This window comes from Carcharodon carcharias, chromosome 4 (genome assembly GCF_017639515.1).
Source record: "Carcharodon carcharias isolate sCarCar2 chromosome 4, sCarCar2.pri, whole genome shotgun sequence".
Lineage (NCBI taxonomy): Eukaryota > Metazoa > Chordata > Chondrichthyes > Lamniformes > Lamnidae > Carcharodon > Carcharodon carcharias.
This window is the reverse complement of record NC_054470.1, coordinates 45930683-45946706: the sequence shown is the minus strand read 5'-3', so window position 1 is coordinate 45946706 and position 16024 is coordinate 45930683. Positions and strand designations below refer to the sequence as shown.

General features: G+C 41.1%; 1 protein-coding gene across 1 annotated transcript in view; it reads left to right on the top strand.

The window, feature by feature from the left end:
• The window catches only part of LOC121276736 (A disintegrin and metalloproteinase with thrombospondin motifs 19-like), a 548651-nt gene that overhangs the window by 132085 nt on the left and 400542 nt on the right, over positions 1–16024 (top strand). The window contains exon 8 of the mRNA XM_041185281.1: positions 15464–15569. Within this exon, the coding sequence (XP_041041215.1) occupies positions 15464–15569 (106 nt within the window). The remainder of the gene's footprint in view (positions 1–15463; positions 15570–16024) is intronic.

The following is a 16024-nucleotide window of genomic DNA, read 5'->3' as shown; positions in this document are numbered from 1 at the left end:
TATATCTAGAAGGAGAATATTTACTGTGGATTGAATTTAACAAAACCATAAACTACCCTTCATAAGTGAGTTTGCACTTTTTGTTAGCACAGGCCAGTGCTCTCTATACTAACACAAGTTTGTAGTTGAAATCAAGATTCAGGAAAAATGTTACAATTGTAACATTTATAAATAATGCCCAGTCACCTTAAGTTTCTCTCATCATTTTTAAATTGCTCCATGGTGTCACCCCATCACATCTAAACAATTTCTTTCGGCCCTACCTTATCTCTCCACTGCAGATAGAGATGGTGATGGTATAACAGAGCAGGGTCCAGGGGGATATAAGAGAATGTAAACCAAAGTGACCCATTTTGGAAGATCAATCTCTAAAATATTCAGTTAAAATGCACTGAAGAGCTATGATTCTATCTAAAATAGACTTTGTCACGTGTCAGGCTAGCCACTGCCAGCTCACTATTAGAACAAGTGCTGTATCGGAGAACAGTTCAGCAAGTTATTGAGGTAGTTTATTTGCATCTCATGTTTTACTCTTTAGCACCATTGCATTTGAAGGTTATGATCATTACATTAATTATTTGTATGCTTTGAAGCATTAACATTCAGAGAATGTATTCAGCTGTAGCCTATTTATTTACATGAATATGTTTTCACTTAAACATTACAGTAAACTTTGCCCTAGATTTTTTAAACTCTCTATGATTAAAAATGATGTGTAATTGAAATCACCTCCTCTACTCTTCTGTCTAGTTTTTCTTTGGAATGCATCTGTTCTTGTTTAGCAATCCACCATGGAGCCTTCTGAAAGTGTAACAGATCAAGGTGACACATTGCAAAACTGTTGTCGACTCTCTGAAATCCAACTTTTCAATTGCAATGTGGCGCACGAAAATGATTTGCTATAAGGTAAAGAAAGAGTACCCATCTTACCTAGCATTTTGAATCTGGTACTAATAAACATATAGTATTTACAATAAATGTTGGAATTAAATATTTACATAGCAAAGTAACAAATGTTAAGACCCATTACATTAAACATATTAGTAACTAGGGAGACTGGATTGCTTTCAGAGCAGCTAAAGTGCTTGACTTTTGACTTTTACAAAATGACAGTGGAAAAGCACATGTAGAGAGTAGCATAGAAAATCAGTTTGTGGCTTTTAGGAATGGGGTAAGTAAGCAGGGTAGGTTGAAATGGCCTTCACTTTAACAAAAAAACTATTGTATGACTTTGCGCGGAGTTTAAACTTGGATATATTCCAGCAGTGTTAATAAGCAGCAGGAAGTCATGGTGTACTTGCATGTAGGGAAGAAATAGCCCTTTTGCTGTCTTTGACATTGTAGGGCCTAAGCAACAACAGCTGGGTGCTTACACCACTTCTATTCTTTACATGTGAAATAAATAATCATCAAATAGAATGAAAACCAGCTTGCTTGTAGTAGCAGCTGATTTATGTCCAGTAGCTAGTGTTTGATGTGTCTTTCATGTTGAACCGTAACTGTATTCACTAAGAATAAAATGATGAAATATTATTTTCAGCCTTGTAAAATCACGGTGTTATTTTGGTAAAAGGCATTCTTTCAGCTTAAATACAATGCAGTCAGAATTCCCAGTATGGTCAAAAAATATATGAGCAACAGCTAATAATTAGTTCTGTGTATTAAGACCTCCAGAATCAAAACTGCTCTGTTCCTTTGGTTGGCCAATAACAACGGCAGTTGGAGAAAATAAGAACTTCAATGGTATTTTGGACCACAGTAGTGTGGATGTACGCCAATGTGAAGTGACCTGAATTGGACCATTTTCAGTCCATTGCAAATACCTGAATATTAGCCAGTATAAATGGTTAGGTATAGGTCTGCTTTCAGAAAATGCCAATGCAGGAGCCCCTCCACACATGCAGAGTAGCACTTTCCATATCACGCCCTCAGTTTTCTGCTGAGAAGGCAGATAACTGTCAGTGGAGATTCACAGTAACAAAGTGCCTATGCTTTTGGTGAAATAATACTTTATTTCATCAATTCATTATCTGTTAATCTAGTGGAGTGTTTCTTATTGATTTCAATTTTAAAAAATCTCATCCTTGCTTTTAAATCCCTCTACGGCCTCACACATCCCTATCCCTGTAACATTCTCCAGCGCAATGAGATCTCTGTGCTCCCTTAATCTGGCCTTTTGCACATCCCTGATTTTCTTCATTCAGCCATTGTTTGCCATGCCTTCACCTGCCCAAAGCTCTGAAATTCCCCTTCTAAACCTCTCCGTGTCTTTACCTCCCTCTCCTCCTTTAAGATGCTCCTTTAAAGCCTACCTCCTTGCCTAATATCACTTTATATGGCTTAGTGTCAAACCTTTTTCCTGTGAAGTATCTATGTTCAAGGTGTCATATAAATGCAAATTGTTGCATGGTGAGATTGCATTGACTTGATTGACATTGTTCTGGGCTTATGCAACCTTGACAGTCCAATAGCAAATTATGTTTAAGTTTTCCTTGCTAGATTTAGCAGTGTGCAGCAACTATGTATCTGTTTTCCCTTGAAGTGTAATAGATGCGTATATGTGTAGATTTTTGAGCATCGAATTTGACAACTATCTTACTCTTAAGAACACTAAAGCTGAAGGTCAGAAAACTCATGTTCACACACCTGAGTACATAGTAGTTCCTGTCGATTCACTGTTTGCTTTGAAAATGACCTTGAAAAACAAAGTTCACAATCAAAGTAATATATTGGAATATAAAAGCTAATCTTTTTATTCATTTATTTTCTGATTTGTTTATAAGAAGACATAAACTTGTCACATGAATATGTGAAACAGGATGCCAGGCTTTCTTAGAATCCCTCCCCCCCCCACCCCTCCCACCTATCTAAACAGCAAACAGTTTGCCAATTTCCTTTTTCCTGAAGGCAGAACCCCTTTGAGATGAGGGGTTTATTGACAAATTTAGGGTAAGTAACATTTTTACTTTTAGAAGAATTGCACTAGCTGTTAACTCCTAATTCTAGCCTTCCTTAGCTTAATGGGAATTGCTGTTATCTTTCAGGTTGTGGTTTTTTTTGTTGTTTAAAGGTAGCATTTGTGTAAAATGATGATTTTCCCCCAGTGGCTTAGCAATAACATCACAATCTCTGAGCTGTACAATTTAATAAAGTCTCACATTTGATCTCTAGTTTGTGCTGAGTGAGCTGATTTCCACTGAAGTGATGTTAGATGTGTTTTAAGTAGCCTCAGGATTGCTTGATTAGTTTTAAGGGTACTGATGATCATTGCTAAACAGAAATCCTGCTGGAAATGTTATATGTGTCTCAATACTAATGAGTAAATCAGAACTTTTCAGCAGCAAGCCACAGACCTCATAAGCCACCTGCCCACTCTGCCAGCAAAAAGGCCAGTGCCATCTTGAGGCTCAGGCTTCATTTAAATAAAAAGGAAAAACTGCAGCTGCCATCAGAGCTTCATCAGTCAACAGCAAGGTTCTGCCCTACCAGAAATTTTCTAAGTAATTTTGCATTCAAATGCACTCAAAACTTTCAGTAGCATAATTTGACATCGAAAGGCATTATTTGAAATGTGGTGTTCTGGCAGAAACAATCATCAGTTGCCATCAAAAGTACTTAGAAGAGATCACTGGACATCAGAAATGATGATCAGGCATCAGAAGTGATGATCAGGCATCAGAAGTGATGATCAGGCATCAGAAGTGATGATCGGGCATCAGAAGTGATCATCAGGCAGCGGAAGTGATCATCAGGCAGCGGAAGTGATCATCAGGCAGCGGAAGTGATCGTCAGGCAGTGGAAGTGATCGTCAGGCAGTGGAAGTGATCGTCAGGCAATGGAAGTGATCGTCAGGCAGTGGAAGTGATCGTCAGGCATCGGAAGTGACTGTCAGGCATCAGAAGTGACTGTCAGGCATCAGAAGTGACTGTCAGGCATCAGAAGTGACTGTCAGGCATCAGAAGTGATTGTCAGGCATCAGAAGTGATTGTCAGGCATCAGAAGTGATTGTCAGGCATCAGAAGTGATTGTCAGGCATCAGAAGTGATCGTCAGGCATCAGAAGTGATCATTAGGCATCAGAAATGATTGTTTGGCATCAGAAATGATCATTAGGTCTTCTCCTCCACACATACTCACCCATGCCCTTCTTTCCTCCCCCACTCATGCCCTCCCTCCCTATTCAGCCCCACTCACTCACTCATGCCCACCCTCCCCTTCCCTGTTAGCCTCCACTCACTCATTCTTGCCCTTCCTTCCCACTTAGCCTCCACTCACTCACCAATTCCTCCATCCCATCTCCATTCAGCCCCCACTCATTCACATGCCCTCCTATCCCCACTCAGCCCACATTCACTTATCCACTCCTCCTCCAACCTCCCCCATACCTAGATTTTGCTACTATTCCTAGGTGTGGGACAGCCCCCCCCACCCATCAACCCCCATGGTGCCGACTTGGGCTTCTCTCCTGCTCCTGGACCTGGGGCACTGGCTGGACGGCCCCACTGGCAAACGTCATTATTCCTAATCGAGAGTCTTTTCTTCAGTTTTTTAAAATTTGATAATTTAGTACTGCAGTGCTACCACTTCTCCCTTGTCTTCTACTCAGTGAATCTGTATTTATTTTGGGGAGGGGTGGTGCAATGAGTTATGGTGCAACCATTTTTCCCCCCAGAAAACTATAATATATAGAGGGTCAAGGGGCTCAAATCTAGTTTGTTGGACCAATCTCTAATGATGGCATTGTTTCACATCCTGTAAGTGTCAATGTGTAGTAAAGTTGAATGTAAAACATGATTAGCTTGGAGTGACTGGAGCGACTGTTGGAAGTATACTTAAAACAAACACTGGGATTAGTTTCCTTAGTGATTTAGCTACTAGATTTGGCTGGAGAAAAAGGAGGGTGTCTAGCAAAAATGACTTAGCTCACAAGTGTAATGGTGGTATGTTTTAATATTGCAATTCTCAGTAGCAGAATTTATTTGTGGAAGCAACTTGAAAAAGGATGTTTAGTTCCAAATCAATTTGTGTGCATATTGATTGCATTTTAACAAAAAAATTGTTCCATCATACAGTGCAATGTTAAAAATCACATTTTTGAAAATGCATTAGATAAGTGGGATGGGGGAGTTAAAAAACAGGCTCATAGGTGGCCTGATTGTTACCAACATGAGCCCTCATCTCTCATTTCATTCCCCAGCAAGTCTCTGAAATAACAGTCTATAGCCTTAGGCTAATTTTGAGCTTAAATCCATTAATATATACCTTGTTAGCTGTGTTCACTTTGATATAGACAGTAAAATTTATTGATACTCTACTTTGTACCCCTATTCATTGCATGATTCAATTAGGATTTTTCGCGTTTTTTATGATCAAACTGAGGCTTAAGGGTTGCAGTGCTTAATTTTATCTTTTTCCCAGTAGCTTTTCTATCTTTAGATGGACTGTTTTACTTTTTGCCAGTTCAAATCCAAACTAGGCATTCTGTTAAATATAAAGAGAAAACACTGGAAACACTCGGAATATGCAGAGCAGATACCATCTGTGGAGAAAGAAAGGGAGCTAACATTTCAACTCTGTGATGTCCTTTGTCAGGCATACTGGGGTTGTTATTTGCTGTATGGATTGTCATATTCCAATTCTTTGCATTTAAACATTTTTTTTGTGGTCCAGCATATTAACCTTCTAAGCTGTATGTTGCTAAGTGGGTGCAAATAAGTCTAATTGCCTGTTGTCTGTGTGATGAGGACCTGATTTTAGATGGCAGGGGGGTAAAGAGCAGAAACAGGCTCCCTGCCTACAAGAAGAAAGGAATAAATGTAAGATAACCCAAACTAGCCATTCAGTTATGAAGTAGCATCAGCAGAATCCTGGGCTGGAGTCTTCCTTTCTGGAGGCTAGGCACGGGCTGATTTTCGCTGGTGGGTGGGATGGCTGACTGCGCATGATCTTGTGCTGTTCAGCTCATTACATATGCATTCGTGAGGAACCCACTGAATCTTGTGGTGGTGGTGGGGGGGCATGATGGGAGGCAGGAAGTCGCAGTCTTTGACGTTACTTGAAAGTCTGGCCACCATGTTTAAAGGCACCTGGACAGCCTGCACTATCACTTCCATCTTTGCCTGACCACTGCTCCAAACTAGGTATTCTGTTAAATATAAAGAGAAAATACTGGAAACACTTAGAATATGCAGAGCAGGTAGCATCTGTGGAGAAAGAAACTCTGTGATATCCTTTGTCAGGCATACTGCGGTTGTTATCTGTTGAATGGATTTTCATTTGATCTCAGTCCTTCGCATTAAAACATTTGTTTTTGTGGTCCAGCACGTTAACCTTCTAAAGCTGTACATTTCCCCGTTAAACCTTCCTCCCTTTCTTTGTCATTCTCCACGCAACTTGCACTGCTACCACCTCAAGCATAGGCTGGCATTTAGCGATGCTCCTTAAAGAGGACAATGCAATGGCAGCTTACCATTAATCGTGGGAGAAGTCTACCTCACCAAGTGCACACTACTTTTGTACAATCGCAAAAGTGAACATTCCGATTTCTCGCTGACATGTAACTTAATTTGGAGGAGGAGCTTACTTCAGGCGAGGTAGCCTTTTAATGAGCATGCATAACATGGTAATGCATGCAAAAGGACTTCCTGGCATTGTTCGTCGGGGAGCTCAACCCAACTTTAACCCGCCTTTAAAGTCCTGAAAACATAATTCTAAAGTTCATCCCGCTGTCGGGAAACTGAATTTTGGCCTCACAACAAATTAGGTTTCCCTGCCCGCCAAGTTTCCCACTGCTGGCTGAATCAGATTAGCTGCCATTATCTCAGCAACAGAATGGTGCCTGGCATACGGGGAAGAGGCATTTAACAAAGAATGAGAGGTCAAATTATAAGTCATTAATTCTGTTCTGTTAGCAGAACCTGGATGTAGGAGGGGAAAAATGGGGCTGATCCCATTACTGCCAGCTTTTTTCCTCTTTCTATCAATAATGACGAGCTCTGATTTGGGAGTCAGACATTCCCTTTGCCTAATCACCATCTAACTCTCATGATGGGAAACGTGGAGCTGCGAGGGTGACACATTCCCATAAAAATCCAGCTCTATGGAAAGCAGCAAGATTGCTTTTAAGAAGCAGGTGTGCTTGCCATACAAGGGCTGTAAGTGATCCCCAAAATACCTATTCCAACATGAATCAATCTCTGAGAAAACAATTTCTTTAAGAAGCGCAGGAGTGGGCTAGTCCAGCTCTTGTATCTGTTCCACCGTTCAGTTCGATCATGTCTCCATCTTGATTCCGTCTAAACACTATGGTTCTGAAACCCTTAACAGCCTTGCTTAACAAAGTTCTACCAATCTCAGTTTGAAATTTCTATCCTTTAATGCTGAGAGAGGGAGATTCCAGATTTCCTCACCCCTTGTGTGAGCATGTGTTTTCTGCTGTCACTCCTAAATGATCTAGCCCTAATTTCAAGGTTTTGCACTCTTGTTCTGGACTCCTCCACCAGGAGAACTAGGTTCTCTTTACCTGTGCTATCTAATCTTTTAATCACCTAAACACCTCAATCACCCCATCTGCACTTGAGGGAATGCAAGCTTAGTCTCTCCTGTCCTCATAATTTAATGTTTTTAACCTATATATCGTTCTGATTAGTCTACACTACACCTTGTCCTCAAGACCAATATATATGAGGTGTGCTGCCCAGAACTAGATGCAATACTCAAAATGGGGTCTCAACAGAGTTTTCTATAACTAAATCATAACTTTCATCCCTTAGTCTTAAGAGTCTGATATTCAAAGACCAAGAGCCGGATTTTCATGGCCCCTTTTGGGACCAAAATAGAGATTGGGACCCAGATCGAGATTTCTCACCTCCATCCGTAGTGCCAGTTATTTTCACTGGCAGGGGACAGGGGCAGGTTGAGACCCCTGGCTGTCTGTCATTTAAAGTGGCTGGTACTGTTTTAAAGATGGCCAGTTCAGATCCCCGTGATTTTCTTGGAAGTGACCAGGATTGGGAAGGCCTTCTGATTTTTGTCCGATGGATGAGGCCATGCTGGAGGTAGCAAGAGTCTTTCCTGCTTTACCGTTCATCAGGAAATGCTTCAATTGGAGGTTATTTTGTGTCACCCTTAATCAGAGCGAGCAGGTCTTTGAATACAAAATGAAATAACACATTGCTGGATTAGATGAGAGGGGGTATGGGGTGGGGTGGTGATCAGGAGAGTGATGGGGGTGGTAAAGGGGTTGGGAATGAGTGTAGGTATGTGGAGTGAGAGTGGGCATGGGGATGAAGGGGGTTGGAGGTTGGGGCCCATAAAATTGATCAGCATTGCTTCCTTTACTGTTTCAAGCCACCAATGTTCTCATCCACCAAGTTGGGCCTTGAAACCGGACCACCTTTGTCTCTGAGCCTTTTTCTGACTTTGGCCTGCCCCTGGAAGCAACAGTCCCATCTCCAGCCCATAGCCGCCACCCCGACATGAAAATAGACCAGGTAGGTTCCTCCAGGACATGGATGGGCTCTCAGGGTCAGGAAATTCCCAAACCCCAATACCTGTCTCAAAATTGAAAAGCTGGGCCCAACATTCCAATAGCATTTAATTTCTTTTTTTTAACCTATCAATCAGCTTTTATTAATCTTTTGTGTTTGAATCACTAAACCTCATTGCTTGTCCACAGTTCCTAGCTTCACACGTTTTAGAAAATGCTATAATTTATCTTTCTTGGGTCCGAAATGGATGGCCTCACACTTCCACACATTGAACTCTCTTTGCCATAGTTCCCATTCAGTTAATCTACTAATATCCCTTTGTAACTTCCTACTCCCATCTATACTTTTTACAGTGCCACCTAACTTGATGTCATCAGTGAGTTGGGATATATGCCTCTCTGTTCCTTCATCATAATCATTTATGAATATAATGAAAAACTGAAGCCCCATTACAGATCCCTAGGGAAATCCACTAGTCACACCTCATAGCAGATCAACTAGTGAACAACTTGGAAGTTGCATTTCTAAGTTTTATGATTTAGGCCACATCACCCTCATGATAGTGGCAAGATACTGCTCTGAAATCCCACCAGCTCAGTAGAGCAGAATGCCCAGTACCATTGTTAGTGGTATATGTGGCCTACCCTAATGTCTGTTTAGGACAGGATTAGGTGAAAGGCAAGTAGCCAGGCAGAAGTCCTGTCCAACTCACTTCTGGCAGTGGAGCAGGGCTTCTGGAATTTTGATTCTATATTCTCTTATATTGTTCTGAGTTTTTTTGTAAAAATACATTTGACCTGATGGGCAGGATTTTTCCGAGCAGGGGGCGGGGTCTGCTCGCCAACGTGTAAAATGACACGTGGTGATGTTGGGCGGAACTCCTGATGTCACCGCACCCCATTTAAATTTTCAGATAGGCGGGGGCTCAGCAAAATCAGCTGTGCGCCCACCGACCTGTCAATGGCCAATTGAGGCCATTGACAAAGTAAATAAAGTACTTAATGGACCTGTCCTTTCAATCTTAAGGTTGGTGGACAAGCTAGGAGCCCTGGTGGGCATTAGAAAAAGCACAAAATCTCATCCACGGGCAGGATGAGGTTTCATGTAGGTTTTTAAAAATTTAATTAAAGTTTTTTAAAAAGTTATGGACATGTCCCAACTCATGTGACAGTGTCACATGAGGGGACATGTCAGAGATTTTTTTTTTCTATTTTTAATAATTTGTACGTTAGGGCCGATCTCCCTGATGCAGCACTTAGCCTCAGGGAGATGAGTGCACTCTTTCGTGCGCATGCATGAAAGAGTGCACTCGCGGGTTTAGGGACTCCCCCCCCGCCCGCACAGGGAGCGCATAGCGCTTCCGTGCAGACATCACGCTGGGCGGGCCTTAATTGGCCTGCCCACGTAAAATGGCGGCGCGCCCCCAATCGGGAGTGCCAATCGGAGGCGCGTCCCCATACGCCCGCACTTCAACTTCCCCCCCCAACAGGGGGATAATCCTGCCTGATGTAGTAGTAATGAAAATTAAAATTCTCATGAAAAATCATTGACCTGAAATGTTAACTCTGCTTCTAACGTTTTCTGTTTTTATTTTAGATTCTGATATCTGCAATATTTTGCTTTTGTTTTGTAGCAGTGATGGAATCCTAGTAGAGTTGGACATATGTTGTAAAGACGCTCCTTTCTAACTGAAAATGTAATTGCAATTCTATTTGAATGTAAATTGCTTCAAGCAACTGTTGAAGTTTGTTTCCTGAAATGCTGTTTTGTAATAGTTTGTATGAAATGTTTTAAAAATATTAATAGCTTAAAACCTTAAAGAAGTACTGTAGGGTTGCATATTTTCCCTCTAACTTCACACGTCAATTGATTTGTGTAGTAATTGTAAGTTAAACCTTACTGTTATGGGGATCATGTCTTAGGCGTGGAGTTTTTTAGCCTTGGTCTTGGAACAAACATGTAGCCTCACCAGGAGTCTGTAAATAATGTTTACTGTTTCTTACAAAATCCAGTCCTGCATACCAAGTTTATTACAATTGGCGACAAGGATGCAGTACCTCGCCTCGCGACTGTGGATATTTTGATTTTTTTATAAGGGAAGAAAGAAAAGAAGTAAACTCACCAGCAATGCCTCTTTTTGGCAGAATTGACCTGTACAACTCATCCGTCAAGGACTGGAGTCAATACATTGAGTAATTAGGTTTCTACTTTGTAACTAACAAAATAACAACAGTGGAGAAACAGAAGACAATTCTCCTAAGTCTCTGAGGGAGCAAAAGGTATAACCTAATCCGTAGCTTGACAGCTCCAAATGTGCCAAATTCCAGATCCTTCACCGAGTTAGTAGACCTCGTGAAAGGACATTTTCAGCCTAAACCCTCGTCATCATGCAAAGATTCAAGTTTAGCTCTCGAGTAAGGGCCCTCGGTGAGTCAATTGCAATGTACGTTGCGAAGTTAAAACAGTTAACAGAGCATTGTGACTTCGGTAATATTTCAAACGACATGCTGCGAGCTCATTTGGTTTGCAACGATGAGGATGCCATTTAGCGCAGTTTGCTTGCAGAAGTTGAGATAGAAGTGCACCATGCAGATGGCGCTAGCAATGGAGAGTGCTAAGTGGGATTCACAGGTTTTGCAGAGTGTACAACATGGCACCATTTTGTGATTTGGGTGGGAACCTGCCGCTGGGCATTGGGCAAAGTCCAGGGAGGCTGCTGTGAAACGGGACACGGTCCCACTTCGAGAAAAATAAAAATAAATGCTGGAAGCAGCTCACTAGTAATGAAAAAGTTAAAGTGCTACCATGGTGGAGGAAATTATGCACCCAAATTTAGATTTAAAGAGGAAGAATGCCACTACTGCCACAAAAAAGGGCATGTTGTCAAACAGTGCAGCACTAGATCAAGGCAGCCATTCAGACATCAAATCAAGTTAAATGAAGTGCACAATATAGATGAGCCAGAAGTTACTGAGGCTGACGTATTGCCTACATATTCTGAAGGCCAGCAAAACTGAACCAATCACTGTTACCTTTCAAGTAAATGGAAAGCCTTTGGTCATGGAGGTTGACACAGGCTCATCGACCACAGTGGTGGGAGAACACATCTTTAAATACCCCAGAGAAGGTACCCAGTCATTGAATTTGGAGAAAACCGCTGCTCAGTTAAAATCATATAGGAGAAGCAATACAGGTGAAAGGCATCAATTATGTACCTGTATCATGCAGACAATGGACAGCTCAGCTGCCAATAGTTGTTGTAACTGGAGAAGGACTGAGCCTTCTGAGCCATGGTTGGTTGAACAAAATCAAACTAAATTGCTCAGAAATCTTTCAGGCCAGGACAGGAGGAATTCCAGAGTTGCTGAAAAAGTATGACAGAGTATTCTGAGATGCGTTGGGGAAAATCAAAGGTCAACAAGCTAAAATATACATGAACTCTGAAGCAACAGCCTGGTTTTTTAAGGCAAGACCTGTGCCTTACACTGTAAGAGAAATGGTAGATGTGGAATTATGTCTTTTGGAGAAGTTAGGAATAATAACTAGCCAGTCCAATTTTCAGAATGGGCAGCACTCATAGTCCTGTGATGTAATCAGACCAGACCAAACCATTTGCATCTGTGGAGACTATAAACTAACGGAAAAAAGGCTGCGAAACTAGACAGATACCCAATCCCAAAGATTGAAGATCTGTATGCTAAAACTCACAGGAGGAAGATCCTACACTAAACTGGACATAAGTCATTCATGTCAACAGCTTGAGCTGGTCAACACATCAAGAAGTTATGTCACCGTAAACACGCACAAGGGCCTGTACCAATATACACACCTACCCTTCGATGTGTCATCTGCCTGTGCAATTTCCCAAAGAACCTGGAAAGCCTATAACAAGGACTTCTCGGAATTATTGTGTACTTGCATGACATCCTAATCACAGGATCCACAGAAGCAGGCAAACCTGGAAGAGGCTCTGAAGAGATTTTGAGGCTGGCATTCGTTTAAAAAAAAGTACACTTTCCAAGCAAAGGAAGTTGCATATCTGGGCCACCGAGTGGATACCCAGGGGTTGCATCCATTAGAGGTGAAAGTCAGGGCAATCAAGGAAGCATCCTCTCCTACCAACATCACTGAGCTCAAGTCTTTTTTGGGCAAGGTAAACTATTACGGTCTATTCTTGCATAATCAATCTACAGCATTAGCTCCTTTACACTTATTATTGAAGAAGAACCACAGTTGGTCCTGGAAGGCACAGGAAGAGGAAGCTTTCACAAGAGCCAAGAAGCTTTTACGCTCGTCGTGTCTGCTAGGGCACTATGATCTGTCTAAGGAATTGATATTCACTTGTGATGCATCTCCCTATGGAGTGGGAGAGCAGTATTGTCACACAAGATGGAGGACGGATCTGAAAGCCCGATAGGATCTGTATCCAGAGCCCTTTCTGCAGCCAACAGGTTACTTTCAAATTGAAAAAGAAGACTTATCTATCGTAAAAGCAAAAAACTGGAGATGCTGGAAATTGAAAACAAAAACAAAAATATCTGGAAAAACTCAGCAGGTCTGGCAGCATCTGTGGAAGGGAGCACAGTTAACGTTTCGAGTCCACATGACTCTTCAACAGAACTAAGGAAAAATAGAAAAGGGGTGAAATATAAGCTGGTTTAAGCATTAACTTATCTATCGTATTTGGAATAAGGAAGGTCCATCAATCTTTGCATGGGCAACACTTCACTATAGTGTCTGATCACAAGCCACTGTTGGGTTTGTTTAGTGAAGATAAAGCCCAAGATGAAGAAGAATCCCACGGATAGCCTCTGCTAGAATTCAAAGATGGGCTTTAATTTAATGAGTACACTTTTATGCACCGTCCAGGTGTGCATATAGCAAATGCAGATGCCCTCAGTCATCTCCCTTTACCCAATAGTATTACAGATGTTCTAGTACCTCAAGCGGTGGTACTTCTGTTACATTTCCTGGACTCCTCACCAGTCTGCACAAGACAGAAAAAGAATTGGATGAATTGGGATCCAATTTTAGCTAAAGTCCATGAACAAGTATTACAAGGATGGTCAAATGCACAAAGTCCCTGAAGAATTAAAACCATTCTTTGTACCTAGATCTGAACTGAGTTGTCAAGATGGCATCGTGTTATTGGGCGCAAGAGTCGTTATGGCTTTGCAAGGAAGAGAGCCATTATTGGTTTTATTGCGCATCCTGGTTTTTTGAAAATGATAATGCTCGCACAAAGTTATATCTGGTAGCCAGGTATAGACAGTGATGCAGAAAAAAATGGTGAAACACTGTCTCCAGTGTCAGCAACAGCAGAAGTTGCCCTTTTAAGCTTCACTGCATCTGTGGGAGTGGCCTGGTTGACCTTGGGTTAGACTACATTTAGATTATGTAGGTCCATTTCTAGGTACCATGTTTCTTGTGATCATCAATGCACATTCAAAGTGGATGGACATGTTTAAAGTGAGATCACCTACATTGTCTGAAAACATTGAAAAGCTACGTCAGAGTTTCAGTGTCCATGGTTTACCTGAAGTTATTATGTCAGATAATAGTACGCTTTTCACTAGCACTGACTTCCAAAGATTGGTGAACCTAAATGGGATTAAACATGTCAGAACAACACTGTATCATCCCTCGTCCAATGGGTTAGCAGAAAGGGCAGTACAAACCTTTAAAACAGGCATGAAGAATCTATCAGAGGGAACATTAGAAACACAAATTTCAAGATTCCTGTTCAGTTATCGCACAACTTCTCATGTGACCACTGGTTTAACACCTTCAAAATTGTTAATGAAGAGCTGACTTCATACGAGATTGAGTCTAGTATTCCCTAATTCAGAGGGGAAGGTGGAGAGAAACCAGGGTCGTCAGAAAGTAAATCATTATATTCACAGTAAAGGTTGAGACTTGACTGTGGGAGAGAGAGCTTTTGTACAAAATTTCGCAACTTGACCAAGATGGGTTCCTGATACAATTATCTCTGAAATAGCACCTTTATTTTATCACGTGGAAGTGGAAAACAGGATTGTTAGGAAACATGTGAATCATCTCAGGGTGAGAAACCTCCCAAAAACTAGTTAAGCCGTCTGAAATTATAGTTAAAACTTCAACTCCTGAGATGCCAGGTTGACAATGAATATCCATACCTTATGTCTCTGTAGAAGTTAGTAATTCTGAACTGCCAGTGCCTAGGGATGCCTCTGAAGCTTTAGTCCCTGTTCAAGTCGACCCAATGGAAGAACCTCCAGTTGTAGAGATGTGTTGCCCTAACCGAATCCGAAAACCTCCTCAAAGACTAAATTTATAATGGCATGAACTGTATATAATTGTGTATAATACGGATTAAGATATTTTTGTAAATAAGAGGGGAAAACAAAATTAAAGGAGGAGGAATATAAGAATTGTAAGTTGAACATTTTCTTACTGTTATGCGGATCATGTGACTGTATAGATGAATCAGCGCTAAGCGTGGGAATCTTAGGGGTGGAGCTTTTTAGTCTTGGTATTGGAACAAGCATGTAGCCTCACCAGGAGTCTGTAAATAAAGTTTACTGTTTCTTAAAATAAAACAGCCCTACATTCCATATTTATTGCAGTTTGAATCTGTTTTGCAATTTGGCTCAGAGGACAACTGTTCCTTCACTGTCGCTGAGTCAAAATCCTGGAACTCCTTTCCTAACGGCCCTGTGGGTGTACCAACATCGCGTGGACTGTAGCAGATCAAGAAGATGGCTCACCACCACCTTCTCAAGGGCAATTAGGGATGGGCAATTAATGCTGGCCGAGCCAGCAACACCCACATCCCGTGAAAGAATTTTAAAAACCTCTCAGTCAAAAGTGTCTACAAACTGAAGTTTTTAACCTTTTAAAAAGATGCAACTTCTTTATTACTGATTTTTGTGTTCACCACTATGAGTTACTATATTACAGTTTTCATTTTTCCTTGTATATATTTTCTTTTGGCAGGTATAGCATATCTTAGTGGGATGTGCAGTGAAAAAAAGAAGTGTGTTCTTGCTGAGGATAATGGACTGAATCTAGCCTTTACAATTGCTCATGAGATGGGTCACAAGTAAGTAAGAATCAATAATAACCGTGGGGTTGATTTTAACTGCTCCCATGAGGCAGGAAGCAGGGGTATGTAAGTTGGCTGACATTTACACCCTGACTAATTTTCCTTTACGTTGACTTGAATGGAAAAGAAAATCAGATGGGTATAAAATGAGCAGCTAGCCCACTGCCACCTGATACCTACTCAGTGTGGACAGCTAAAATTGATCCCGATTATATAAAATTAAGTTTGGCATTTGCATGGAATGTATTTTTTTAGACTAAATTCGGACTTTTATTATAGCAAAAAGTGTTTTATGAATGTCTCAATGAGCTATTATCTGAGGATGGATATTCAAGCTGAGATATGTGACAAACAAGGACTAATTGGCACTATCATGACATAACAGACACAATTGTATAGCATCAAATAAATTGCCAAATTAATTTTGAATTTGTGAATTGATAAGTTTCTCT